At 39.0% G+C, this 27,294-nt stretch overlaps 1 protein-coding gene across 12 annotated transcripts in view; it reads left to right on the forward strand.

Annotated features, from left to right (window-relative positions):
* Positions 1 to 27,294, forward strand: part of RGS7 (regulator of G protein signaling 7) — a 290,868-nt gene that overhangs the window by 24,842 nt on the left and 238,732 nt on the right. For 10 of the 12 annotated variants that reach the window (XM_087774359.1, XM_087774358.1, XM_087774352.1 and 7 more), the window contains one exon: positions 8,516 to 8,628. In XM_087774359.1, coding sequence (XP_087630485.1) covers positions 8,551 to 8,628 — 78 coding nt within the window. In that variant the 5' untranslated portion in view covers positions 8,516 to 8,550. Of the gene's footprint in view, positions 1 to 7,024; positions 7,393 to 8,515; positions 8,629 to 25,638; positions 25,791 to 27,294 lie in introns of those variants that run through there. The other 2 variants (XM_087774357.1, XM_087774354.1) reach the window with 2 other exon arrangements.

The following is a 27,294-nucleotide window of genomic DNA, read 5'->3' on the forward strand; positions in this document are numbered from 1 at the left end:
ACTGGAAGCTGAGGCAAGTTTTACGATATCAAAGTTTTTGTAAGAAAGACTTTTCTTGACCGTCTAAACTGTTCTGGCTGACTGCTTTGAACATCTAGATTCATTGTTGTTCAAACTCTTCTTCCTAACTTCTTGTTATGATTTTAGGGAGACTACAGCCAAGTTTGTTTTTTTTTTTTTCATAAATGTAATTTGCTTTCTCAGCCAATTGTTTTGAACTATACATCTGCACTTGGGAGGTTTAAGGAAGTTTCCTTTAATATTTGAGAAATTGTATAAAAGTTGAATGTCTGCTAAAAATCGTATAGTCTGAAGGGAAAACCTTTGTGATAAGGGGTGAGTTCCGGGAAGGACTTGAGTTTATACTGTGGTTTGAAAAAATCCCACACCCTTAGTTTGTGGTTCTGTTACTTTTTGTTTTTTTTTTTTTTAATGGGAATCTTTAGCCATCATAGACATCTGCTTATTTGCATTTTGTAATTTTTAGTCCCTTGAGTTTCTGGAGAATTTGATTTAAAAAAAAGCCCTCCTTTCTATCTGAATGCTGTGTAGTATTTTAAAAGAATGAAAACTCCATTTATTTCTGTGAGGGAATAACTATATTTATTGTGTGTACTTGGGTATAAATGGATGTAGATTGGTTCAGTTTGTGATGCACAATCAGTGAATTGGTTCTGGCTGATTTAAACCTTTAGAAAAACAAAGCGACCTTGGGGGAAAAAAGCTGTTTGATTAGATTATCTGTGTATGTGAGGCAGGGAATTTGTGAATGATAGAGGGAACTTCAAAATGAAAGGTGAGGGAAGGAAAGAAAAATGCCTGTTAAACTGCTGAGCTCTCTTTTTCTCCAGTGCATTCAGCTCAGTGAATTAATGATATTAAGTCACATCAATCCTGATTGCTGGAAGGACTGAGCAAAATGGGGAATTTCAGTAGTAGCTTGCATAGCCAAGTTTGGCACTTGCAGGCTACCTATGATGGCGTGGTGCTACTGTTTGAAGCTATTCCTGACTTGATAGCTACCACAGTTTTTATTATTTTTGTGGTATGTGTAAACTTTGCTTGTAGTTAAAAAGGTATGTTGAAGAAAAATTCTTTTTTAATATGAGAAAACACCCATGACAACTGACAAAAACCTACAAAATTCAGCATGTACTCTGTATTTTTGGCATTTACCTATTTGTCACAAGCTTCTAGAAATTCTGTCTTTGTGTAAACAGGAGGAGGTCATATACACTAAGGGACAATTTTTACTTTTCAAAATTTCTCAGTTTTTCCCTAATCTCTCCTTATGAACTTAAACGCATCTGCCACTTCCCCCAAAACCATTTCCACAGCTTGCAAGACCCACCATCTGCTAACCGTGACCGTGTCCTATGTCTCACTCTCTGCTTTCTACCATCTCTTCTGAGCCTCTTGTTTTTAACTTGTTTTCTTCTGCTGTGTTATATTTATTTATCAGTGCAATTATTTGCCACACAAATTATTCCTTCAGCTAGTTCTCGGTGTCTCCTGTTAATTCTGTTATGATGTCTTTCAACAACTAATCTGTTCTGGTCTGTAACCATGGCATTCTCACACATGGTGCACTATTTCCCCTCCCTTTATAGGGCTTCTGAGTCCTCCTTTCTCTAGTCCTTTCATGCCAAAGGATTCTAAATCAGTGACTTATTCCTAATTAATCCTTAATAAGTGGCTTATTCTATTTTGATCTGAGCAAATGCAGTCATATGAATCAGGCCTGAGAGGCTTTCTTGAGGAGTAAAGGGGAAGGGCCAGTTACTTGGTTTGTTGGAGTCGTGTGTTGTGTTAGCCACAAAAAAAACCCCCCCAAATGCTATGGGTCTTTTTTTTTTTTTTTACCTGAAACTACTGTCAGGTTGAATTAAGCTAATAGCTTGGGCTAAAAGAATTGTAGCTAAATTTACAAAACCACAGTCACTGTGTTTTCTTTCCCTACTTCATATAAAGTTGCTCAGTAGTTGGACACTCCTATGTGAGGTACACATCTGAAAATGTGGATATTAACGTATAAATCTCTCATCTTTGCCTCTCAGGAGAGTGTCGTAAATAGCAAGTAATAAGAGATGCTGAGAGCAATACACCATTATTTTAAATATTTTATTTGAAGCAGAGACCAGGTGTCCCACTCCCCAAACTCTAGGTTTGTTTTGTGTCTATAATGTTTTTACACAAAATGGAAAAGCCTCCCCAAGAGCTGTTTCAGGAGTTGGGAGACCAGGATTCAGAACCTTGCTTGAGTCAAGGATGTTGGTATGATAAGATCCAAATTTGACTCAAAACCTCAACTTTTTTTCTGGAGATCAGTTCTGTTCCTACATGCTGGGTTGATTTCTCTAGCTGGTAACTTAGATGTAAGACCAGGAGTAATTCATCTTGAGTCTTCCAGGCAGTTTTTAAGGAATACAGTGTAATACGTCTCATTTCTGTAAATGCTCTCACTTTTTGAGGAAATGAGGGTGTATAGCTCGTTGTGGTAGTTCTTTCTGTGGAAAGAAAATTAATGTTGATCCATACTACTTGTGTATCAGATAGCTAATGTAACCTCTTTCTCTTTGACTGAGAAAGGCTGCCCTCTTTTGGATATAATTAGAACTGGCTTAATTGTCAAGACTGCCGTGCAAGTACTTGAGGTTGTTCTGCGTTGTATGTAGAAGCTGTTGAATTTCCATGGATAGCTGTGGTGGGACACCATAGTGATATCAGATTCTATGTACCTGTGAATTTTCTATGACAGTAATAATCGACATTTTCAGTAGGGTATGAAATTAGTTGCATTAAAGTTTTAAATATATGCAAATTGTACTGTGTGATTTGTTTGGGCGCTCTCTCTCTCATACTTTAAAAAAAGATTATGGAAATGTGGGCTTTCCTTATGTCTAATAATTTTCCGTTCCTGTGAAATTATGTCTGTCCATGACTAGCTTTTTTGTTATTGTTCTGTCAGTTCAGAGTGTTTCTTGTTAAATCTAGGTTGCTTTTTAATTATCTTCTTCTTTTCTGTTTTAAGAGCCCTCTTTTTGTTGTTTTTGAACTCTTGCCCTAACCAACAGAGTACAAATAGCTTTGATCTTCAGCATCATAAATTGACAAAGATAATTAAAGTTTCAATGGGGTTGGCAGGTAGGTGACAAACCAAACGCCTAGGGCTTAAAAAAAGTGCCATGAAGGAAGTGGTGGAGTTTTTAAGTCAGTTCTGGCTTCAGTTCTAGCAAATATATACTGTAACCTGTAATCATCTGAATGACATTTGAAGACCTACATTAAATGGATTGATTGCAATTCACTCCTGAAGGAGCAGGTGTTCAGATCTCATCAGAAAGGCCAAGGAATGGGCCTGAAATCACAAGCTACCAATTCAGAGCCTGGCACTGAAACGCTTGTGGTTCTGTAGGGTCACGAACGTATCAGTTCAATTAAAGTAGACAGACCATCTCTGCGCTTAACCAGGCTAGCGGAAAAAAATCTGGGTTTTATACTCTAAGGTAGCACAGTCTTAACTCATGTTGGTGTTTAGAGCCTAGTTAACCAGAATGTTTGTGTTATTTTAGTGAATTTGAATGTGATTGTTTATAATGCTGTAATGTTTTAAAGACCTGGTCATGGAACAAGATCATGCTGTGCTAAGAGTTTGCACAGCATGTCTTTACTCCAAGGAACATTCAGTCTAGGCATAAGACAAGAGAGAAATTGATGGATATAGGCAGCATACGGACATAATGCTACAGCATTGGTCAGCAGGACAGACAACAAAATCCTGATCTCTTTCACATCCAGATAGACTGTCATATACATCCTGACATATTATTTTGACTTAAAAATGCCTGTGTGTTATGTGTGCCACGTATATATGATGTTACTGGAATACTTGAGTTGTATTGACAATGCAAAGCAAATGCAGAAAATGTAGTCACCACCTTGCTACATCATGTGTACTTTACTGCCTCGTTAGATAAAGCTGCCCCTTGGCAGCCTTTCCCATAATCTTTGTTTTATTAATGAGGAGTTTTGCCTTGCATTTTGAAACAGGCCATTCCTCTTCTGGCAGACTATGCTTTCTGGGGATGCTAATGCTGGTTGTGTATGAGATAAGTGATGACTCTCAACATGGGAAAGATGTGTAAGTAATTTATGAATTAAAGCCTTTTATAGGCTATTGAACAAACACATCCAACTGCATTAGAATGAGATTATCCAGTTACATATCTTTAAAGGAAATTCTTTTCTTTTTACTTGCATTTATGGAAGTAGTCCTGCCCAGGGTCTCTTTCACCGCAAAATGGTGACAAAAAGGAAATTCTGTTGTTTAACTCTTTCAGGGTTTAGAGCTTCTATTTCATTTTGATAGTGGACGTGCTGGTGAAGTGGAAAAATTTTTGGTGTGCTTAAGTGTAGCAAGTCTGTAGATATAAGACACTTCACTGGGATATTTGAGTTATTCCTCTGGTTCTGAGGACAAGATTAAAGACTGCGTGTGAAATATAGTTCCTTTTGACGTTACTGGACAAACACCTATTGACTTCAGTAGGTCCAAGTCATTGCTCTGTCTGCCTGCTTGCTTTGGAACTTCACTTATGATAATGAAATTTGGTTATTTTCAAAGAAAATATATAAACCTCGCCTAACTAGTATAAGATTTTATATTTTACTTTATTTGTGAAATTAATCAGAATGGTTAAAGCAAAATTAAAGCAAATGCAAGATTGGAGGCAGCATAGCCAAAATCTAACTCAGTTGGAGATACCTCTGCCTTTAGTTTTGAAGAGATTCTCAGAAAATAAAAGCTTGGAAATGTTGCTGCCTAAATTAGTCAGCTTTGTTGGGGAGTTTTTCAAAGGCACATAACCCCTGCCAAAATCCATTTGCTGAATAGCTTATAGTAAATAGGTAGATTGGAGTCATCTTGTAAACAACTTCATGCTTGTAGTCCAAGAACTGCAGTACAAAAGAGTTTAATTTTCTCTGGTATTTTATTTTTTTTTTCACTTGGATTAGTAACAAGATGAGGCAGAGTAAGAAAACAAATATATGACTTTATTGGAAACTTGCTAATGTTTGATTTTTATGCCCTTTAATACAATTACTATGTTAAGTGTTGGCTGGCAGAACAAATGCAAATAATACGTATATTGTCAGTATTTTTAATGATTTTCCTCCTATCCCTCTTTTAGGGTGAAATTGCATTTAAAGCGTATTTTGTGCAGTTCCCATTTTTACTCTCAAAAGGAAATTTAAACATCAGTCTGATAAGATTATGAGTTTATTTTGATGCCATACCACCACAAGGGTGTCACCTGTGTCCTTAACAGATCTTGAGAGGCATTTCGCTTGACTTCCAGTGCACCTGTCAGTCTTACATAGTCAAATCTGTGAGATCTGAATGCTGCAGTGCTGCTCATTTAGGACGTCTGTGTGAAAGCTAGGGAAATTATAGACTGACATCTTTATTGCTGGTACCCATTTCTCAACAGTGGACTGGACTGAATCACAGGGTCTGTTGGAAGATTAATATTTTGATTCGGATTTCATTGCTTAGCCTTATCAAGATGCTGTTGTACATCAAGTGGATTTTAATGGGAAACAAGTCTTTTCTCAGTTCTCTGTTTATTCTTTAGTTTCATAATTTTCTCTGCCCACTATTTTCACCATTGGTGCTTCTTCACTTTCCTCTTGTGCTGTTGAATTCTTTCACTTGTGTTGATCTCTCTTCTACCTCAGAACTCCAGATTTCTCTCGTCCGTGCCATTTTTTCCACATTGTCTTTTCCTTGTGACATACTAAATTATTCTCCTCTATAAAAGTTGAGGCATACGGTGCCTGTCTGCTACAGAGCTCCTTTCCTTTGCTGCCAGTATATCTCATTGAACTGAGTTGTTGATTCTTATTCTCTCTTGTGCCATCTTGCCTCTTACTACTCTCTCTGAAGAACATTCCTATTCCTAAATTGGAGATTATCTTTCTTTACTCTGGTGTTCGTTCTATGGCCATTATCAAGCTTATGTCTTCCTTTCCTCCGCTCTCCAAGAAGTCCAGATCAGCCCTGTCCTTTCTTCTTTATTTTGTTGTGGCCACTGTGACTCCCTGTTGTTGCCCTAGCTAATTTCTCACATTCTCTGTTAAAGGATCTGAAGGCCTCTGCAAAGTTCGGAAGAGCAGTTAAAAGTAGTTGCGTTAGTTGATAATGGCAAAATTCTAGCAGGATAGTGTTGATTGGAGTCTCTTTAAGATGTGAGAAAGGTAGAAGAAGTAAGAATGGAGATGACACAGTATGTATGGCAACCTCTGTGCCTGAATTGCATGATTTACCAGTGCACACTCCATGAGGTGCAGTGCACGGTAGACGACGACGACTTCATTTGCAAGATCATCCTTGTAATAAGAGTTACTGTTTTCAGAAAAGACACTTTCAACTGGGAATATCCCAAAGCTTAACTGCTTAAGTATCTTGTGTTCTTGTGGATGTTGAATTCTGAGCATTTCAACCCTTTTGGAAAATCAAAGCATTCTTGTCCATATGTGGTAGGGAAGTAAGACTTACAGACTTGATCTTTTTCTTTTATCACGGCCAATGCTAGGCCTTCACAAATTAGGCAGTTGCCTGGGACATAGCAAAACAACCCTGAGGGTGTCCTGAGGGCTCCTTCCTATCTGGCTGGAACAGACTCGTTCTCTGCTCTCTCCGTTCCGCTGCTCGGAGAGGTCTGCAGTGCCAACACGGCACAAGCTCTCCCTAGCTCTCACTGAAAAAAATACACGTGAAGTGTCCAGCATAAGGCAGAGGAACAGGCAGATTCCCTGTTGCTGTCGGTGAAGGAGTAAGAAGGTGACACACTTTCCTCACCAGCGTCTTTCGCCACCAACGCCCCCCCTTCCTTCCCTATCCCATTAGCCCACATTCCCTTCCTGCCCAGCCCTCCAGTGCTGCCTAATCTCATTTACAGGGGCTGCTGCCAGATCTGCTGGCAGCTGCAGTTTCTTGGCCGCTGTTTTCGGTGAGCGAGCCGAGAGCGCCGGGGAGGAGGAGGAGGCGGAGGGCTGCTGTGTGGCGGAGCGGCAGCAGCAGCAGCAGCAGCAGCAGCAGCAGCACCTTTGACGTGCCCGTCCCCCACGTGACGGCCGCTCCACTGCGGGGAGGGCGCTGCGCTGAGCGGAGCTGCCGCCGCTCCGGCAGAGCAGGGGGGAGCCGCAGCCGCGGCGGCGGCACCAGCAGCAGCAGCGCCTCCGCCCGCAGTGCGTGTGCGCGCGTGTGTGATGAGCGATCGCCGCGTCCCTCCGCCCGCTGCCGGCTGACACCGACCGCGCGGGGCGCGCCAGGAGCGGCAGGAGGAGGCGAGGAGCCGCGGCCACCGCGCAGTGACCTTGGCCCGGGAGGTAAAGGAACGGCGGGGGGCGCCGCGCTCCGCGCCCCTCCGCGGTGCCGCCTCGGGGGGAGGCCGGGGCGCCGCCGCCAGCCGCCCCGGGCGGTGCCGGTGCCGCCGCCGCCGCTGTCCGCGGTGCTGAAGCGGCGGGCGCCGCGCCGGGCTCCGCTCCCCGCCGGGCGAGCCGCGGCTCCCGGCCATTTGCCGCCGAGCGGCGCGCAGTCAGGGACGGGCGCTGCGGGGGCAGGGCCGGGGGAGCCCGCGCTGGGGGCGAGGTGCGGCGGAGCCCGGACGCGAGCGGTCCGGGGGGCAGGGGAGGGCTTCGGAGGTGAGCGCGGGGAGTAGAAGCTCAGCCCTCCGGGCTCTCCGCCGCCGGCGGTGTGGTCCGTAGATGGAGCGCGTTCTTACACCTGCGTGCAAAGCCGGAGCTACGGCATGATCTGAGCTCTCGCTTAGTGCGGCCCCCGTGTGACCGGGGGGAGGGCGGGGAGGAGACGGGGCTGGCGGCGGAGCCGGTGTTTTGCAGTGAAGTACGGTAAAAGTAGGTGAAAGCAAGCGGAGAGGTTTTCTGGCTTGTTTCTTCCTTCCCCCCCCCCGTCACCTGCCTCCCTCCCCGGCCTGTGTGCAAGAGCACACACGTGCTGGTGAATTAGAGAGAAGTTTAAAGCGCCTGGCTTGCTTTTCGTGCGTTTGAGGGTTGTGAAAGTTGCTGTGGCCCGAGCCGTGAGGAGAGGGCACCGCTGGATACGCGGCTGTGGGCCCAGCCGCTCTTCCCAAAACTGTGGTCGGGAAGGTGCGGAGTATCCCTTGGTGAAGCCTGTGCAGGGGAGGGAGGAGCGCTTTGTGAGGAGGCGTCTGCATGATATGGTGGTTAGTGGTATGTCAGGGAGCTATTCGGAGTGACAATTCATTAACGTCTAAATTAGATTAACATATTACATTCATTCTTTACAGGCAAAAGAGAGTAATGACAGTAAATGGTGAATTAGCAGCTTTGCTCCAATGTAAATGTCTGTTAGAGTAAGAGCATATGCTGATTCTGATAACATGTTGGTAGAAAGTCAGGTCCATTAATCATCAGGGAAGGAAGGAGACCTGAGGCCATGTCTTACTGAAGCCACTTTTACCTTTTACAGTGCAACGTTTCAGAAGCGGATCAAATTTGTGGGACATGGCACAAGGAAATAATTATGGGCAAAGCAGCAACGGGGTGGCTGATGAATCCCCAAACATGCTGGTGTACAGAAAGGTAAGCCCTTGTGTTTTTTCAAAAGCTGAGGAAGGGACTTCAGGAAATGAAGAAGTCCTGGAATCTTTTGCCTAGCAAGTGAGGTCATTGTTTTTGCTGTTTCTCTCCAGTTTCATGAATAGATGCTGCTGCTGTGCTTTACATTGAGTGGAGCAGTCTGATTTCAGAACACGATCACCTGCCGCTAATTTGGAATGTTTTGTGTCTGTTGACGTTTGTGCTGCCAAATGCCCTTTAAATAGCATGTGCAAAGTAGATCTATATCCTAGGTACTACTAGTGACTCCTGTTTTGAGAAATGACTGGATCTGTTGTTTTAAATGGTAAAATACACACATGTCAACTTTGCATCATGTTCAGAAACAGTTGGTTTTCAATTTGAAATACTTGATCTATTTCATTCACTTTCTGCATTGATACATATGATATGTGATGGTGGTGATGTGCCAGAGACGGGAACAAGTTTTGAGTTCAAGTGTTCACTTGTAAAATCTATTTGTAAAATGAATTAATATATTTTAAAGCTAAGTGTTAACTGTATAATACAATATTTTGTATTTCTGTCTCTGGGCAGAGATTTTCAGAGTGCAGGGAAGTCAGAACTATTAGCTTATTTCACATGAGGGGAAAAACTGATTAAAGATATTACTTGTCTGCAATTGCCACAACTTAAAAAAACCCAAACACATACACTCCAGGGATTATCTCTGGGAGGGATTTCTAATGTAGTTATTTTAATAGCATCAATATACAAATTTCCAGACATTGAACTCCAGTATTATTTATTTAATTATTTATTTAGCCACTGTGTTTTTATTTAAGTGACAGTAAATGCCTGGGGATACTGAGATGCGTTTATATGTTTATTTTTTTTTATAAAGCTTTAATTGCATTTATCAAAAAACAATAACAAAATAAATTCTAATAATAATGGAGAAAAATAACTTTAGTGTCACAAACTGAAATACGTAATTATGCAACTACTTGTCTATTCCTAGAACACCGTGCTTTCTAGCTTCTTTGTGGTTGTTTTTATCAGGTGGAAAAAACAATCAATATTTTTACTTTGTTAGAGGCATTGACTTTTCTTTTTGCAAGTTAACTGTGATAGAAAGCATCCGATACGTACTCAGTTTAGTTTTTGAGGTGAACTGAGGTATTATCAGTAACTGTGGTAAGTGTTCTTTTCCTAGAAATTAAAAAATAGTCTCAGATTGAAGTCTGATGCACGCTTTTTTCTCTTCCTATTTTCAAATATATTGCTGATTTCAGTTAGTTGGTCATATTTGCTATTTTGAAAAATTAGGCTCTTCTTACATAAGCAAATGAATTTATGAACTTAATTTTAGTTAACCATCTATGTAAGAATGCATATCTAGAAAAACATGGAGTTACTTTGCGATTAACTTCACAAGTGTGTTTCAAAATGTAATTGTATGCATGAATTTATATGTGAAAATACGCTGCATGTATTAAAAGCAATATACCAAAGCTTATGTGGTTCTTTATAGGTTTTTGATCTTTCTGAACAGAATCTTTCCACGTTTGTCACGTACTTCCATGCTGAGAAAGAAGTATTTTCTCAGCTTATTTAGTACACAGAGGGGGAACACAGAGAAACCGTTTCTTTTCTCCCGTGGTGACTTTGTCTGAGAAACTGGTCAAACTTGTGACCCATTACATTTAGTGTGACCTCATGCCAAAATTTAATATTGCCCCTGAGCAGCCTCCAGACTGAAATGGAACTGCCGAGGCAAGTCACAAGAATCCTGGTGATGCAGGGGAAATTTGGAAATGGGGAGCGGGGATAGGACACAAAACCTCAGGTGTATGCTCAGCAAATCAAAACATCAAACACCTTTTCAGTTCTCTGTAGATCAGTGGTAAAGGGATGATATCAGTTTGTGTCTTCCAGTGTAGCAGTGGTCCTTCCCTTCTTGTCGTTAAAGTGCAAGTGGTGCACTGAGTATTAGACTTCTGAAGAATGCTGACCTTCTACAGCATTACCTGTCATATTTATTTCTGTACATGTCAACTTGTTTTTGTAGCATGGTGAATCAAAAAATCATTTAAGATTGTGCACACTGGTGTTAGCGTACAGAGAGAAAACTAGTCCTTCCTTTGCAGTATTCAAGGAATAAGCAACAAAATAATAGATAATATTTTTAAGTCACCTGCCTTTTTCTGCAGTATGATACTGCTGTAATCAAATGTGTTATAAATTCTGTGTCTAGAACATAAGAGGAGGATAGTTAGGTGGAAGTCATTTCACTTCAACATATATCATCTCTGAATACAATTCTTTAATAGCAACAACTAAATCACAGGATTCCTTTTAATACATTTGAAAACACAATACTTCTCTGTCTGTCATTGTGTTGGAAATGAAAGCACTGTGCAGACTGAACAAAAAAGAGCTAGATCTGGCAGCTTCATGAAGGACTTTTTTTTTTTTTTTTGGCCAACTGGAAAAGTATTAATAGTTGTTAGAAAAAAATGTAAATGTGCTATTGGCTGGCTTCAGAAGGAAACTGATTTGGAAGTCTTATATTTTCAATAACGTTGCTGAAATCCACAAATGTGGAAAAGCTTTCTTCCAGTAGTTCATACAACATCCACACATGGAATAGCACACATTTTGTGGTATGTGTACCTGCAAGGAATAGATGGGACATCTCTTACTGCTTGTATTAACAAAGAACTAAAATTTGGCCATGCTGAGTGAAGACCGTTACTTTGGCTATAAACCACAATTTTGTAATTTGGTAATTCTGCTAGTCAGTCTAACTTTCAGATGCAATCTGAACTGACCATGTTCTGAAGTACATGGATCCTGGGTTTCCTGGATCCTGATTCTGTCAGGAGCATTTTAGAGAAAATTCTGTACAGAATGAAGTTCTGGTGTTTACAAATTCAGTAATTAAGGCCTGAATTGTTATAGAATCATTATTGCACTTTAAGTAAATTGCAAACTCTTGATGAAAAAAAGCTGGTTTTCTGCTCTTTAAAAACGTGTTTGGTTTGTGATGAGTTACTTATTTGAAGAGTTGAAGAAAGAAGGATTATCAAATTGTAATCTAGAGTGAGTGTCGATAGCCTGTTATTCTCATAGTAGATTGTATATTCATAGACAAAGAAGGGTTTCATTGCATTTTGCTTTCAGATATGAAATATTTTTTTAAATCAGAATAGCATGATTCAATATTCAATGCATACATAACTTAGAATTACTTATTTGAATCTGTGATGGAAAAGACAGCAGCACAGATAAATAGTTCCTTATATCATTTTTACACTGCCTTTTAAGATGCTTGTGTCAGTGTTTTTATGCCTTGGGGAATACTTTTTATTTTAATAGAATGTCTGCTGCATTATTCTTTTTGGCTATCAGCCTAATTATAAAGTAATGACATGTGACACATCATTGGTACTGACATACCTTAGAAAAAGTCCTGAATTTTTCTGCTAGTAGCCTGAGGCAAACACGAAAGATGTAAACCCCCTGCTTTTACTTCCTTTCCAACAGAGCCCATTCCAGTCAGCAATTAGAAGAGATAAGACACTAGAATCCGTAGTATTTTAACATCACAAGTTGCTCATACAGAAATCTCGGATTTCAGCAACGCTAACTTGCTGCTGCAAGCTAGGTCTTAAAGAAGAAACTTGAGATGTAATACAAGGCCCATATTGTGCAGCTTTTCTAAGTAAGTTTCAAAGCCTGACTTGTGGGGTTTTTTTGTTTTTTTGTTTTTAATCTCATGCATGACACAAATAATTAAAAGAGTAAGAGTTGTCTTTGAGGAACTTCCGTTTTAGAGGTACTGCTGGTCCTGCTAAACCTTTGTTCATCTTTCTGGTCTGTGCTTTGCTTACTTTTTTAGTCAAACATATCCTGCAAGGACTAGGAGTTCTAATTTGTAAGTTTAATGGTAATTGTATTGCTGTCTGAACTAGCTTCATTGGAGGGATGGTAGCTTTATTTTGTAACAATAAGATTCGTCTTTTCTGAATAGTAATATTCTTCTGAGACTTTGATTCTGTGCCTTCCTCACTGCCCCGAGCATTAAAATAGCTTTTGTCAAAGCTGATTAGAATTACTAATAGTTGGGGCTTTCAGTGCTGTAATGAAGAGAGTGCGGTGTGTGTTCTGTTCTTGTGACAATTGTTGAAGGTCATATATGCCAGTACTCATGTATAGCAAGGGCTGAATTTGTAATCTCAAGCTACTTCTTAGTTTACCGTGATCCGACACCCTTCATAGAAGCTATGCCTTCAAAGCATGGTACTTGGCAAATGTTGTTGTAAAGGAGCAATAGCCATGCAGTGACAACGTTTGAGGAAATAGTGAACACCATCTTCTAATAACCATTCTTCTCCCCTCTGCTTGTACCAGAGATGACTTCCAGTGTAGTGTGCGGATAATACTGTGTTCTCGTGTGGCTTTTATCAACTGCCCCCTTAAAAAAGATTGTTGGAAGAAAGTGGTATCACAGATAACTGTATTCCTTAGAGCCTATGAGACTGAGGAAGGACATGGTAGGTGGGATTTTTCTAAGTGCTGTCACTCACTTTGATAAGGGAAGAATTAGTCCGATACTGTGCATTTCTGAATATGCCATCACAACTTACGGAGGCATTTTGCTCCCAGTGTAAACTACTGAGTTTGTTACTACATTGCAGATGCCAGAGTTCTCTAAGGTACTAGAGATAAGTGGTGGGTTGGTGGTTTTTTGTTTTTAATTAAATTACAATATATCTCTACATTATGCAGTTTCTTCTTCCGAGAAGAAGAGTGGTACTGGTGCAAGTCTTGGATGCTGGTCTTGGTTTTATTCCAATGCTCGTTATTCTAGAATTGATGGAGAAAGGTCCACGTTTGTGAACCTCAGGATTTCCAGCTGTGGGAAGAAGAATTTACCTCCCTATCCGGTATGAATGTTATGAGGATGTTGTCATAGTTCCGGAGTAGTTGGTTGATAGTGAAGTAAGCTATTACACAGGTAATATTTAGAGGGCAGGAACTTAATACTGAAGGACAGAATAGTTGCTAGATGCTGTGGAGTGCCTTTCATGTGGTGAGACTGCATGTTTCCCTGTACACTCTCACCCTCATGTTTTGTATCTACCGCCTGTGCAGTGAGTCACTTTGATGCTGTATCCTCTCCTGGAATGGTTATTGTTAGTACTAGGTATAACATGTATGTTTTGGCATCATTTGTGATACGAGCAGTATAAAGGATTTGATTGTCTTCACAACTATACAGAACCACTGAAAATGCCAAGGAAACCTGATTAAAAATATGGCTATCTGAGTCTGCAGGTGGCTAGATCTGTGAGAGGGGCACCTGCCCTGTATGTCTGCTTTGGTGATTCCTGCTGGTATTTTCCATCTTTTCTGTTCTCCTCTTCCTTCCACTAGGTGTAGAAACGTATCAAGCGTTATTGCAGTGAGAGGTTTACTGCTGCATACTCTTCTGAGCTTGACGTGCTCGGATCACTGGCGTTACTGTCAAATGCAAAAACCCCACAGAATTCTGTGCCACCATGTTACTTCCTTTCTCCATCCCACATGTGCCGTCTGAAAACTGTATGTGCCTGCTTTGATTGTGCATTGTCATTTTCAGTTTCTCTGCTGCTTTCCTTTGAAGCAGTCTACATTTGTAGCTATGGAAACAATGATGCTATTGATAGTGACGTGCAATACAGAGTCAGAAATTGTTTGGTTTGGAGTTTTGAGTTTTGTTTTCTTTTACTTCAGACTTACAACATTCTTTGTGGACTGCAGGAGTTTTTATAGTAACCTCTGTCATATGCTAACGTTTGACAGATTCCCACCAAGGCTGATAGGAACTATAATGAGGCCACATTAAAATACCTGCATATAAATACAACTTGTTAAAATGTGGCTATTTTTGCAATTCAGGAATCACAAACTAATTGAAGCATAGTTGTAATTTTTAGTATAGGAAGCACTTCACCGGCTTCTTCAAATCAGTCTGTAAAAGTTGCTAAAAGAGAAGAAATTGGGCTTATGAAGTCCATTTACAAGTCTAAATCCCGGGTCAAGCCTAGAAAGAACAGAATAAAGTCAGCAGCAGAATATATTTAATTGGTTTTTGCATGCTATAAAACTTCTCAGATAAAGTGTTGGGGAAAGGTAAAGACTGTAGATATATAATAATATAAAGTGTGAACAATAGCTGGTTTTCAACTATATCTCTAAAAAAATAAAGCTTTTACAAAAGAGATGCATGTAATTATTCTCTGTGTTACAGGTGGTAAACTGAGGCATGACAGTGACATGTCAGAGCAGTGGAAAAGCTAAAAATCTTTTTTGGGTAAAATAGAGCAAACTATTTCCTACAGAAGAGGGAGCCATTAGCACTGAGCTTGCAAAATACTACCTGGGATGTGGAATGGCTTCCATTATTCCTTTTTTTTTTTTTTTTTTTTTAATGGAAGCAGATTGCAGTAGTAGGGGGAAGAAGCTGGAAATGTAGGAGGATACCTTTTGTCGACTTTGATCAAGGCAAGGAAAGTCTGAATTTTAATAGTGGTAACATGAACCTTACAGAAATGAGTAAGGGAAGAAAACTTTGAGGGTGGGATTAGGAGGAGGAGACTGACCACTTTAGAAAAAAATTTTCAAATGAAACTTTGAGATGATGATGCAGTCAAGAAAATGTACATGTACAGTTTTCCATGGTGAAGAGATCAGCTGAGAATTTTGATTTTTGGTCTTGATTGCCACCAGCTGTAAAAAAAAAAAAGTTGGAGATAAAAAGGTTGAGCTAGTTATTAAAGTTTGTGTTGGTTGTAAGAGTAACTGGAAAAGACATAGCAGGAATGAGGTTGGCTGGGAAGCCCCAGGGGATGTTAGTCCTTGGAGCTGAACTGTCTGAGAAGCTGAGTTGGGAACTGTAGCTTCATCTGGAGAGTGAGAACTGCCTGGGGTTAGTGCAGGAGAGCAGGCTGGCCAAGAAATGGAGCTGTACGAGCAGGTGTAGGAGCATCTCATAAAGCCATTGTAACTGTGAGTGAAGCTTTTACTACGTAACGTACAAACTTAACTGACAGGGATGGGAGCTTGGCATTTGGACTATTTTAGCCTCCTAAAATTTGAAGTGTGTTTTGTGCTTTGTGTGTATATCTATGTTTGAAAACTTCCTTTGTCAAATGCTGCTATGGATCTCTCTCAATTTGTTTGTAATGCTCTGTGTATCGCTGAGAAGACAGCTTTATGGGCTGAGTTTCAGAGAAGCTGCTTTGTCTGTGAAGGCGATCAGGGCATCAAAACCCAGAGACATCACTCTTGCTTTTTCTTACTGTTGTTACCTGCAGTTCCTTCAAATATACTTCTGGCTAAAAGTTTATTGCTGATGAATAGAAACTGGAGAGATGACACTGTAATGTATATTTTATTCATATTTTTCCAATGAAGATGTCTGGTTTTCAAGATTTTTATAATTGTGCTATTTTGTACTCAATTGAAGACATCTTTGATAGACATTAAATGAAACTTGAAGTGTATTAGATCCACAGTGTCATTCAAATGAGAAATCCTTTTGGGGAAGTCTCTAAGAATTTATCATGTTGTATTCATATCAAAGATGTGCTGGTTTAATTCTGAAAAACCTTAAGCAAGAGATGAATAGACCCCAAGGACCATCCAGACAGAAATTTATCCATCACAGTGAAACCATCATTCTCCTGGTATTCGTGTACCGTTTTTACCAAAACTGGGTAAAATGGGAATTTTGAAGCTCTTTGTATTAATTCTTCTGCATCACTTCTTCTGGAGTTGTGTGTTTGCTTTCTTCTTCCTTTGACCTGTGCTGAATCCTGTTTGACTCACCTAGTGTGAAGTTCTAGGGAGGAAGGGTTGTGACACAGAGGAAGAGACAGCAAACGCAGAGGATCTCTTCACAATGCACTTCAGATGTACAAGGGTTATCTAGCTGAAAGTGAAAATTGCTACCCATAACACCAAAGGATTTTTTTTTCTTTCTGTTCCAGTTATTCTTGATGACGTAGATAGTTGTATAATGTGAACGTACATGTATGTACATGCATATGCACTTAAAGTATTTCAGTAGTCTAATCTAACAAACGGATTGGCAGTTAAAAAAATCCTCTCGGCAGTGCAGAGCCCTGCTGCCGTGGGACAAGTGGTGGCAGTGGGGTGGGTCTGCTTTCGTGACAGAGTCTGTGGGGTCAGGGCTCTTACTGGCATGTCGCTTGTGTGGCCGTTATGCTTTTGTGACCGTTCCTCATTGTTGATTAAATAGTAATCCACAGCAAAAAAAGAAAATATACATACAGGCCCCATGGAATTTATTTTAGAAGGAGTATTATGCCAGCCAGGCCCAATTTTATTGTAAACTGATTATTGATTCGTAACTGATCATAATTGAATAAACGTGAACAAAGCGTTGTATTAGAGGGCATTTAAATATATAATAGTTTTTGACAATATCTCATGTATATGATGTAACACTATTGTACTTTGTCTTTCATGTTGTAAAAATGAATTGCACTGACATACTTCGAATACCTGTTATTTAAAAGCACCCTAAATTCTGGTGGAAAACCACAGTTTTTCTGATCTACTTTTATACCAGGATGAATAAGCAGTTTACTGAATGCCTTTTGAAAGAAAGACATATTAGTGCTTCTTAACACCTGCACTTCTCTGAACTACAGACTGTAAGAGGTATTAATCTTCTGTGAGCTAGATTCTGCCCTCAGATGTAAATTCATGACATCTCTTGGTATCAGCAGGAGCCACACAATTGCATTTGATATAGAATCAATATCAACAAGAAGAATGACAAAGCTTAATAATAAACTCTCAAAATTACACAAACTTGAGGCAGGTATTTTAGGATAAGAATTCTCTTTATGTTGCATACTTTTGTCTGTACGGAGGAGAAAGTGTAGAACATTTCATGGCTGTACCACAAAATCCCTGATGTTGGCAGGTTTAGTGCTGCAGGCATATAAGTGTGACCTGAAGAATAAGTTCAAAATTGTAAAACAGGATGGCTTCTTAGCAAATGGAAAACTTAGTGTATGAATAATGCTATCGTACGGGGCTTTACTAAGATTTCTGTACGGCTTGAGTAGTTTATTTTAGCTGTGTCATCTGTCAAATAGGTGGTCTGCAGTATAATTAAACTCATCTTAGTGAAATTCTGTGAAGATCGACTGTTTACTTTGTGTAGAGTACCTTAAATTTATCAAAGTACTACATTAGATGGTAAAGTACTACGGTCATAGGAATGCAGTTTTAGACAATTAGAAGACTATGAACAACAAGAGTGCTACCCAGCTGCTCACAGCATTACTAGCTTTCAAATGTCTCAGTTTTTTTAAGAGTTACTAAGCAACAATAAATCTCATTCAAGTCACTAGGAGCTAAAGGTTTTTAGTACCTTTTCATAAATCATGTCTATTACTCTGTGGAATCATCACACTACCTGAATGAAATATTTAGATTCTAGCTCCTGTGGTCTGCAGGGAACACCAGTGTCCATCAGAGTAGAAGAGCCATACTAATGCCCGGTAAAGTTAATGCATTAGTTTGGTTTCCAAGAGAGAGGAGAAATACCTTTGGCTTGTTTAAAACACGGATAAATGATATAGTGCTTTATCTGTGCTCATATCTTAAAAACCTGTAGTATAACAATAGTAGCTCTGCTATAGGAGAATATTTTCAAAGTTTAAACAACTGTTCTGTTCTACAGAGAGTTGTAGCCTGAAGCACTTAAGTTCATTTATAGTGGAAAAAAAAAAAAATACTTCTGATCTTGCTTTCTCTTTACCATCAACTTCACTTCTATAGCATTATTTTTGGATGTTGAAGTTCATGTACAGCTGTTTACTAAACACACTGTCCTGTTCTATATATTGAAGCAGTGTTTGCATCTTGTTTTGAGGTACATTCAGAAGAAAAGTGTGCAGACATGTTCTATTTATATAGTCATGTTTTGTATTTATCTGCGTTGATGCATCTGTAGCTGTCATGCCATTAACCTTTTAACAGAAACTTTGGTACATAGTTGGTCGGGCAGGCCGCAGCCAATGTTATGGCCTCTGGGATTCTTTCGGTTTACAGTTTTTTTCTGTCTAGAAATTGAGGGCTAACTTAGATTCCAGGACACTGGACTTGACAATCCTTTCTAGCTCCGTATTCAAATGTTTAGGAGCTCTCACTTTAAACTACGGAAAATAAGACATGTTGTACAGGTATAAATGTGTAACCGTGGATTGCTTCTGAAGGTTTTACCTTTCCTTCTAACTCACTGGTATCTGTTATCTAAATGAAGAGAAACACGGATGCTGAGATGTCAGTTTGTGTTGTCTGGAAGGGTGTTAGCACAGGACTTTGACTTGGCATCCTTTTTTCTTTTTTAATAATGTATTGAAGAACGATACTACTTGCTGCTCCTTCAGACAGGAATTCTGCCCTTTGTGTCCTGTGAAATAGTTTCTTTAGGTAGATCATTTTATGGGGCTTATTCTTGGTCACTCTTGGCAATATTAAAGGACATGGAGTAGGTTCAAGGACATAACGCTGCATGTGAGGCACTGCAAGAAAAATATTTAGCATCACATCATTCTGTCACTCTAAATATGTTTGTCTTCACGTGAGCCATACCACCAATTGCTCTGTCTGGCGAATACGGCAAGATAAGCAGGGCTGAACGAGACCACCAGGATGCTGCAGGTGCTTCTGGAAAAGCTGCTGGAGATTCACTAGGTGGTGCTCTTCCCCCTGGGTAGTGAACAAACATCCCACAGGGATGCTGAGATGGATTCTCTTGAGGAAGGAATGAATGCTGGTCAGTGTCTTCCATGCGAGGTGTTGATGTTGGTGTCCTGGTCAAATTGTTGATCAAGTCTTTTGATGGTGGTTTCAGTTCGCTGAGGCTCGTTCTGCAGTTTGCAGGGTGGGAAGCCTCTACCATCATCATGGGCTCATCAGCCAGCTGAAACACTGCCGTTTGTTGCTTGCACTCGTGTTACACAAAGGAGGCTGCTGGGCTTAGTGTTCTGTTGGCAAACTGAAAAGATAATTTCTGTGCGTAAAATTTACAGTCTAAGTATAAAACGAGGTGGTGAAGTGATTTGGGGAGACTAGTCAGAACAGGCTGAGACTAGGTAATTTCCATTTTTTCCCTCACTGCATGGAATGGTCTTTGCATCACCTTCAGAATAGTATTTGAGGATCACTGAAATAGAATTGAAGCTTGCTACAAATTCACAGTCGTTCACATGATTTGGTCCAAATGTCAGTGTTTTTGTTCTTTGTTATCTTGACAGGCCTTAGCAAAAGGAAATATGTTTCTGTATGTTCTCGCCTTTCTCCCTTATCCCAGCTTTTTGACCTTTTCATATTATCCATATAGACATGGTAAATGGATTTTAGTCTGCAGTTGGCAGAATATATTAGCATCAATTTAAGTTTTAGCCATATTGTTGGTTATGTTTAAATATTTTTATCCTATTCTTTTTGCAAGCCATGTTAAATAGTACTTAGAAGATGGACTACCTACATATTATGTATTAGCCAGTTAGACTTTGGAGTGTTACTAGAAGCATTCAGTGTGCTGTGTTATTGCATTGTTAGCTATCCTTGGGATGGGTACTTTCTTGAGGCATGTAGTAGATGCAGTTCAGGGGGAAAATGCCTCTCTCTCTCTGTCTTTTTTTTTTTTTTTTTTTTTAAATCTGGGCTAAGTTCTTTCCTATTTATCTTGTAGAAGTAGAGGTGAAATTTTACTTTATTTATGTGGCCCTAAGTGCAGAGTAACTGCTGTTCTCACTCAGGTTATTAAGGTTAATTCCTTGAAAAGCGGTACCACATGGTTCCTGTGTCGGTGAAATGCTACAGAAGTTCTTACACGGTGGTGTCCTGGTGATAGTGTGCTAGAGGTGTGAATTCCAGCTTTTTTCCACTGAAGTAGGCTATATTGTAGAATAAATTAGATGAAACATTATGTTTTGGTTATATTTGCCATTTTCCCTTCAAAGCAAGTAAATGTAGTGACGACTTTTGAATGAATTGCCCTTCTACAAGCTAAATAAGTTTTCATAATTGACATATCAATTGTAACATTAACTATTAATGCAGTGAATGACTTCTGACAAGTGAAAATAAATGAGGTAATAGTCATTAGCCAGCATAACTCCTTTTTCCTGAAGGAAGAGATGGATGGTGTTTTGAGGATATAATCTCCATTAGAACACAGTGGCAGATAGCATGTTCTACTGAAATGCAACAGTAGCCATACTTTTTGCTGATGCTAGGATGATTTGTGATGAGTGGTCTGTTACACCACTCTTCTAATCTGTCAGATCTCAGCTGATTGCCTCCCTTTAAGACTGAATGTGATCATGCAGAGGGAGAGTCTGAGCGTGAGAGAAGGAAGGTTAAGTCTAGGTTGCCCTGCTGAATGGTTTTGAATAAATCATTCCATATCAAGCAAGCTGAAAGGCATACAGGCACTTTGTGCTTAACTCCTTAGGATGCAGATAAGTAAGATTTAGGTATTATTTTAAATAATACATGAAACTATTTATCTTAAAAGTAAAAAACCCCTCCTTACTTCTCTGAGTAGGAAGATTGGAACCGCAGAAACTCGTCATTTGTGCAGTGCTGTAAAAACCGTAAATTCCTCATGGCTGGAGAATTCTTGTAATATTTGTGTAATGTTACCAGAATGTGATTTGCTTGAGAGCAAGAAGAGTATCTAAAATCAAGTATTGGATTTAGAAAATTGGGCAGTGGGAACATGGATATGAATCATAGTTCTGCTGTCCTGTTTGACAAAATGGTAGTAATTTTGTGCCTCTGTTTTCCCTTTGTAATTTGGAGATAATTCAGCTGGATTATGCAGAGAGCCTGAGGATAAGATTAATTATATTTTTGAACAGTGTATAGTATAGTGATGGCAGTATTGCAATAATGAATATTGCCTTATTGTTCTGATACACCTTTTTTCCAGTTTTTCACAATTCCACTGTGATTCATGACAGATCTAACCTTTGACTTTCTGAATAACAGATTTTGTATCCCTTTTGAGTGAGATTCATCAGCCTGGAGAACTTTGTCTGACTCCCAGTGGAGTGTTAAGTGGAGATACAGTGGCTAGATCTCCACGTGGTGCGCTGATACTTTCTAGAGTCATTGCTTCTGTTTCTTTACCTGCTTCAAATTCTTCAGTGAGTGATGACAGAGGGAAAGGAGATGTGCATGACCTACAGTACAGGCCCATCTGTGAAGACCAGATGGCATCTGTAACAATTTTTCCAATGATTTGGTTATTTTCCCTTCCATTTCCTGTAAATTGTCTAGGGGAAACTCATGCGCTGAAACAAGCAAGAATAATGGAAGCGCTGACCTTTATTGACGGAATGGCATTTTGTGCTTTCTAACCACAGCAGCCTAATCTCACTTCTGTAACGCCTATAAATGCTGTGTTTGAAATAATATGTAATTCTATGGAATCCAAACATGGGGGTTTTTTTGTGCCACTAGAAGAACAGAGGATATCTGTAACTAAAGTGGTGTGTGGGAGCCATGTTTGTGAGATTTTGCTTTCCAGCAATTTAAAACTAGTCAGAGCACTGAATAAGTATTGTGGCAAGTGTAACTAAAGGGACATTAAGCCACACTATAGTTTCCCCAAGCTTTAATTTTTGAAACAGATACTGTAATTGTTCCTTTCAGCAATATATGCTAACATTCACTATGCTGGAGCAGAAAGTGCAGTCTTTCAATCTGCGTTCAACTGGATAGCATGAGTTTAATATGAATAGTGATGATTTGAATGAACCTGTGCAGCTTCATACACAGTATTCTTGTGAAAGATGAGTAGACCTGCAAAACAACTGGCTTATTTGTTTCTTTTGCTTGGCAGCCATGTGTGGCTTTTTTTTTTTTTTTTTTTTTTTTTTTTTGCTAGGGCTGATACTATTGGCATCCATGCCATCACCATCAGGATGCAATTCCCCAAACTGTGTGTGTGCCTGTGTACCCATGTTTGCAGCTGATATTCTAGCTATGACTAAGTTTTGCCACCCAGCTTAAATAGTTCCTTGCTTTATCAGTGTGGTTCTCTCTTTTATTGTTACTTCTTACATCCATACATAGAAGTGTTTTGCCTTTGAGCAAAGGAAGAGAATCATGTAAAGGAAAGACTATGTTATTAAAAGTGCATGTTCTCTGTAGAACTGCATCAGCAGGTTTGGGCATTTAATAACCATTGTTACTTAGCTAGGTCATTTCTTCAGGTAATATTTTGCTGAAGAGATTCAAATATATTCAAATTTCTGACAAGTGTTACTTCTGAACTAGCAACTCCCTTGTGTCCCCTCTTAAAACTGTACAGCATTTCTTTTTGTAAGTCTCTCTTCATTTACCTCTTCTACTAACAGAACTGTGTGCTCTGGAATGATTAGCTTTGCTAATGATATAAAATATTTTCCTCACTTTGGATTAGTGTCCAGTTTCTTTTCCACTTCTTGTAAACTTTTATCAAGTAACATTAGAAGCACCTTAGTATGTCACTTTTAAAGTCCATGATACTAAACCAATTTATTTGTCAAAAACATATTACCTCTCAGAAGCTGTGAGTTTTTTTGATTATAAATGACAACTCTGGAGTCGCAGCACTAGAATCAGTATCACTTTAAATGGTTTTGTTAGAACGTTTCTGTCTGCTAATGAGGTTGACTCATGGTTCTAGACAGTGTGTGATTTTAAGTCTGATGCTATGTTGCGTTTTGTGCGGTTTCTGGCTGTGTCCAAGAGAGGCATATGACAAATTACACTTTGAGACTGACCAAGCTTTTCCTTCTGCAATCACAAAAACTTTTTATGAGCCATCATACATTTATTTTTGCATCTTTAGTTCAATTTTCACTGCTTCAGTTCAGTATGGAAATCTAATAATAACCTTTTATTAGCCTAATTTTATTGCATCGACATTTTAGCCAAGTTCCTTGAGCAAGGAACCAAAGTAAACACCCCGTGCAGTTTATGTGGACTAAAGAAATGCACCTTATATGCAGAGCCAAGATTTTTTTTCTTAGTCTAATTAAAGTATTAGCAATCTAGTCAGAGTTGTTATTTGTCCAGTTAGAATACTCCACACAGACAGACACTCACATCTGTATCCCTAATTATCCAGTTATTGCTAATTCCAAATATTAGGATAGTTAAAACTGATATACACAAGCTGTTTAGTATCTCTTTCTTCTCTGGTGTTAGGCTTAACTTTTCTAGGTTCCTTAGGGTCCTAGGGTCAATAGTGCTGAGTTATCTTCTACAAGGATGGAGGAGGATTACATCTGCATCCTGATAGAAAGAGTATGATGTTGATATTGAGTACTTCTTCCTCGTTGCTCTTGGATCTGCTTGTATTATTGTTTTGTGTTTGCTAACACAGTCATCTGGCTTGCTCTTTCTTCATTGCTTCCCAAGTTCCTTTTTATATCTGAGTTTTACTATATATGGTATGTTTTACCCAGCTCCCAAGGTTGTATTCCTTTACCAGGAATTTGACAATATGATGATTTGTATTTTTGATGATTTTATGACAATATGATGATTTGTATTTTTAGCCCTGGAGCCCAGATATCATCCTGTGCCAGTATGTCAAAAGTGTCTACTGTCATCTGCTGCTTGAACTTTTGGGGGCTTCTGTTATGGACCTCTATCTTTCTTCAACAGCTTTCAAGCTTCTTTAACATAAGTAATATTTTATTAGCACATCCTTGTCATCCCCTTATATTGGGGTCATTGAATTGTTCACTGTACAAAAACGATGATGAGAAAATCTGCGTATCTACAGATACATATAAACATAATGTTTTGGTAATTACTCGCTATTAATATTGCGGGTATGTTACCAAAATTACCTTATAACAGTTTTCACAGTAAAAGACAAATTAGTCTGGTTGTAGTTATGAAGGACTTTAAATAAAGCTTTTGATTTTTGCCTTTTCTCTCTCTAAAATGAGAGCGCCACAAGATTTGTCTTATAAATCTGATATAGTCTGCAATCTGTGGACTGCAGCATACTAGTAAAACAGAGGTAAATGTAACAGGTCAAATATGCCGAAGAAAATCTGTCCGTGGCCAGTATCCAAAAATAGTCACGTGTACAGACTGAGACTGTTGGTGAATGTAATCTAAGAGGCCCCATTAAAAACTATGACCTTTAGCAAAGAAGTGATTATTACCCCTGTCTTCCACTCAAGTCTTATAACTGATGCCTGACTTTGCAGCAGTTTGAACTTTGCAATCATCTTAAATGAATGCAGGTGAGAGACCTTATTAAATAAAAAGCAGAAGCAGAATGATTTTGGACATAATTTGAACATCCTCTTGGATTAATGACGTCTACAGTATTAATCGGAGACCCTGAAAATCACAGTTGTTGATGCCCAGAATAATTGAAGCATCTAAGCTGACACTGTTGATGCTCTTGAATTGTGATATACATGACAGGCAGTTTATTTGCACATAACTTTTCTTGTGTTTCCAAGTGCAGTCTGTCATCAGTGACTTTTTTTAAAAAAAGACTAAGAATTTCAATTCCATTGTGAGAGTGCAAAAAAATATATATATATTTTTATATTAATCAAGCAATATTGCTGTGAAAGCTACAACTCAGTAAATCAGCTACCAATTGCAAGTGATATTTATAGAAGCTCTGTTGGAACCAAATACCATCTTAACCACTGCAACCAATGACTTCTGTTTGTTACTTTTAGGTAATAGAAATGGAAATTCTAAACAGAAAAACTCTCTTATCTTATTTTAATAATAATCTACAAGGGCCTTTTCCAGTTTTGGCTATCCATATTTTTTTATATCTTGAAGCGCTTACCAGACTTTGTAGTTCAGATGAATACGGTCTTTGATTGACTGTGCTTCGCTAAGAAGGCAAGAAGAAAAGCTTTTTATCTCTCAGCCTGACAAATTGATTTTTTTCTACAGAGTACTCTTGGATCTTACAGCTTAAAAGTGGTGTGGTAATGTCCCAGATCTATTTCCGTTCACTGTTCCTCAAATGGAATTTGCTGTTTCTGAATTTTGTCTTTTTTGGAGTCTTTTTGAAAGGAAGGAGACTTTTTTTAATACACGCAAAGGTAAGGAGAATGTTTGATACATTATTTCATTACTAACTGCAACCATACTTTCTCAAAGGAGGTGTGTTTATTTTATTTCACTTTTGAAGTACTTTGAGTTCCAGTTTTAAAATTGAGTTGCACTATTACACGAAGTTTTGAGATGGTTTCTATTACTTTAGTACATTTTTTTTAATGTTTTTATTTTAGAGGAGATATGTGGGTGATTGAACACTAAGCTGTACATCCTTGATTTTGCTTTGAAATACATGCTCAACTGTGGTTTTCATCAGTGCAGGTGTCCTCAAAAAATGCCATTCTTTTTGCAAGCGCTAATCTGGTGGATGAATCGATGGATTTCCATGTGCAGGCTAGAGCATGACAAACAGCATGAAAAAACTTTATTTGGCAATATTATCATATTATTTTATTATGTGAAATTATCTTGCTGGAGAAGAACATGTTTAGGGAAATAAATTACCAAAAGAGCTTTGGCTTTTGTTACGCAGATTTGAGGGATGGAATATATGAACTGGTTGTTATTCTTATTTGCAGTGCTATAAAGATCTTGACTGTTGTTCTGTTTGCGAGGCTCTTAAGTTCCAAATTATATTCTTTCTCATATGACTCTGTATACCATTTGCAATCACCATTTCAATCCTTGGTCATCATAAGTCTTGAAATGTAAATATTACCTGTACGTACTTGTCGGAACAAGCATTGCTGTAACTCTGTCAGTGACTGATCACTGTAAGTACACAGGCCAAGGTATACTTGAAAGAGATCTACTATTCAAGAGTATCCCAGTTGCAAAATAAAATCAAAAGCTTTATATTTAAATAATGGCAGCTCAAAAGCACAAGATCCTGATACAGTGGTCAAGTCTTAAAATTGGTAGAAAATGTTTTGGCACTATATGTATAGGGAGTATTCTGAACTACAGTTAGTAAAAAATAATAAAACATTTTTCTGACTGCATAGCCATGACTATGTGAAGGTTGACAAATATGAATAACATTGTATAGGTCAAAATAAGTTAGATGATCTTTAAAGGTCCCTTCCAACCTAAACTATTCTAGTATTCTATAAAGTCATTTAAAGGTGGGTTGGGTTTTTTTGTTTGTTTTGTTTTTTGTTTGTTTTTTTTTTTTTAACAAGACTGGGTCTCCAAGTCTTAGCAGGAGACAGACTTTTAGTGTTGCAGATCATTTCTGATTCCAAAACGGTAAGGCAGAATCATTCATTAGTAGGACTACATGACTATGTATTTTTAGAACCTTCCTGTAATTCAGTGAAGGCAAACTGTATGTAATTTGTCTTTGATACAACAGCTAGCAGATGCAATTACCGTGCTGCTGAGTTGACTTTTAGCATGATCTGGTTTTAACCGCCTCTTGCACTGCAGAATGTTAGGCTTAGGAGCAAAATGCACAGGGCAATGTTTTCTAGGTGAAGAAAGCAGGCCTTAAGCTGGTGGGTACAACAGCTAAGGCTGTGGATTTGGAGATTCATTAGTTTCCTTCTG

Source organism: Nipponia nippon, unplaced genomic scaffold (assembly GCF_047370975.1).
Source record: "Nipponia nippon isolate SJK-2023a ecotype South Korea unplaced genomic scaffold, ASM4737097v1 scaffold_4, whole genome shotgun sequence".
NCBI lineage: Eukaryota > Metazoa > Chordata > Aves > Pelecaniformes > Threskiornithidae > Nipponia > Nipponia nippon.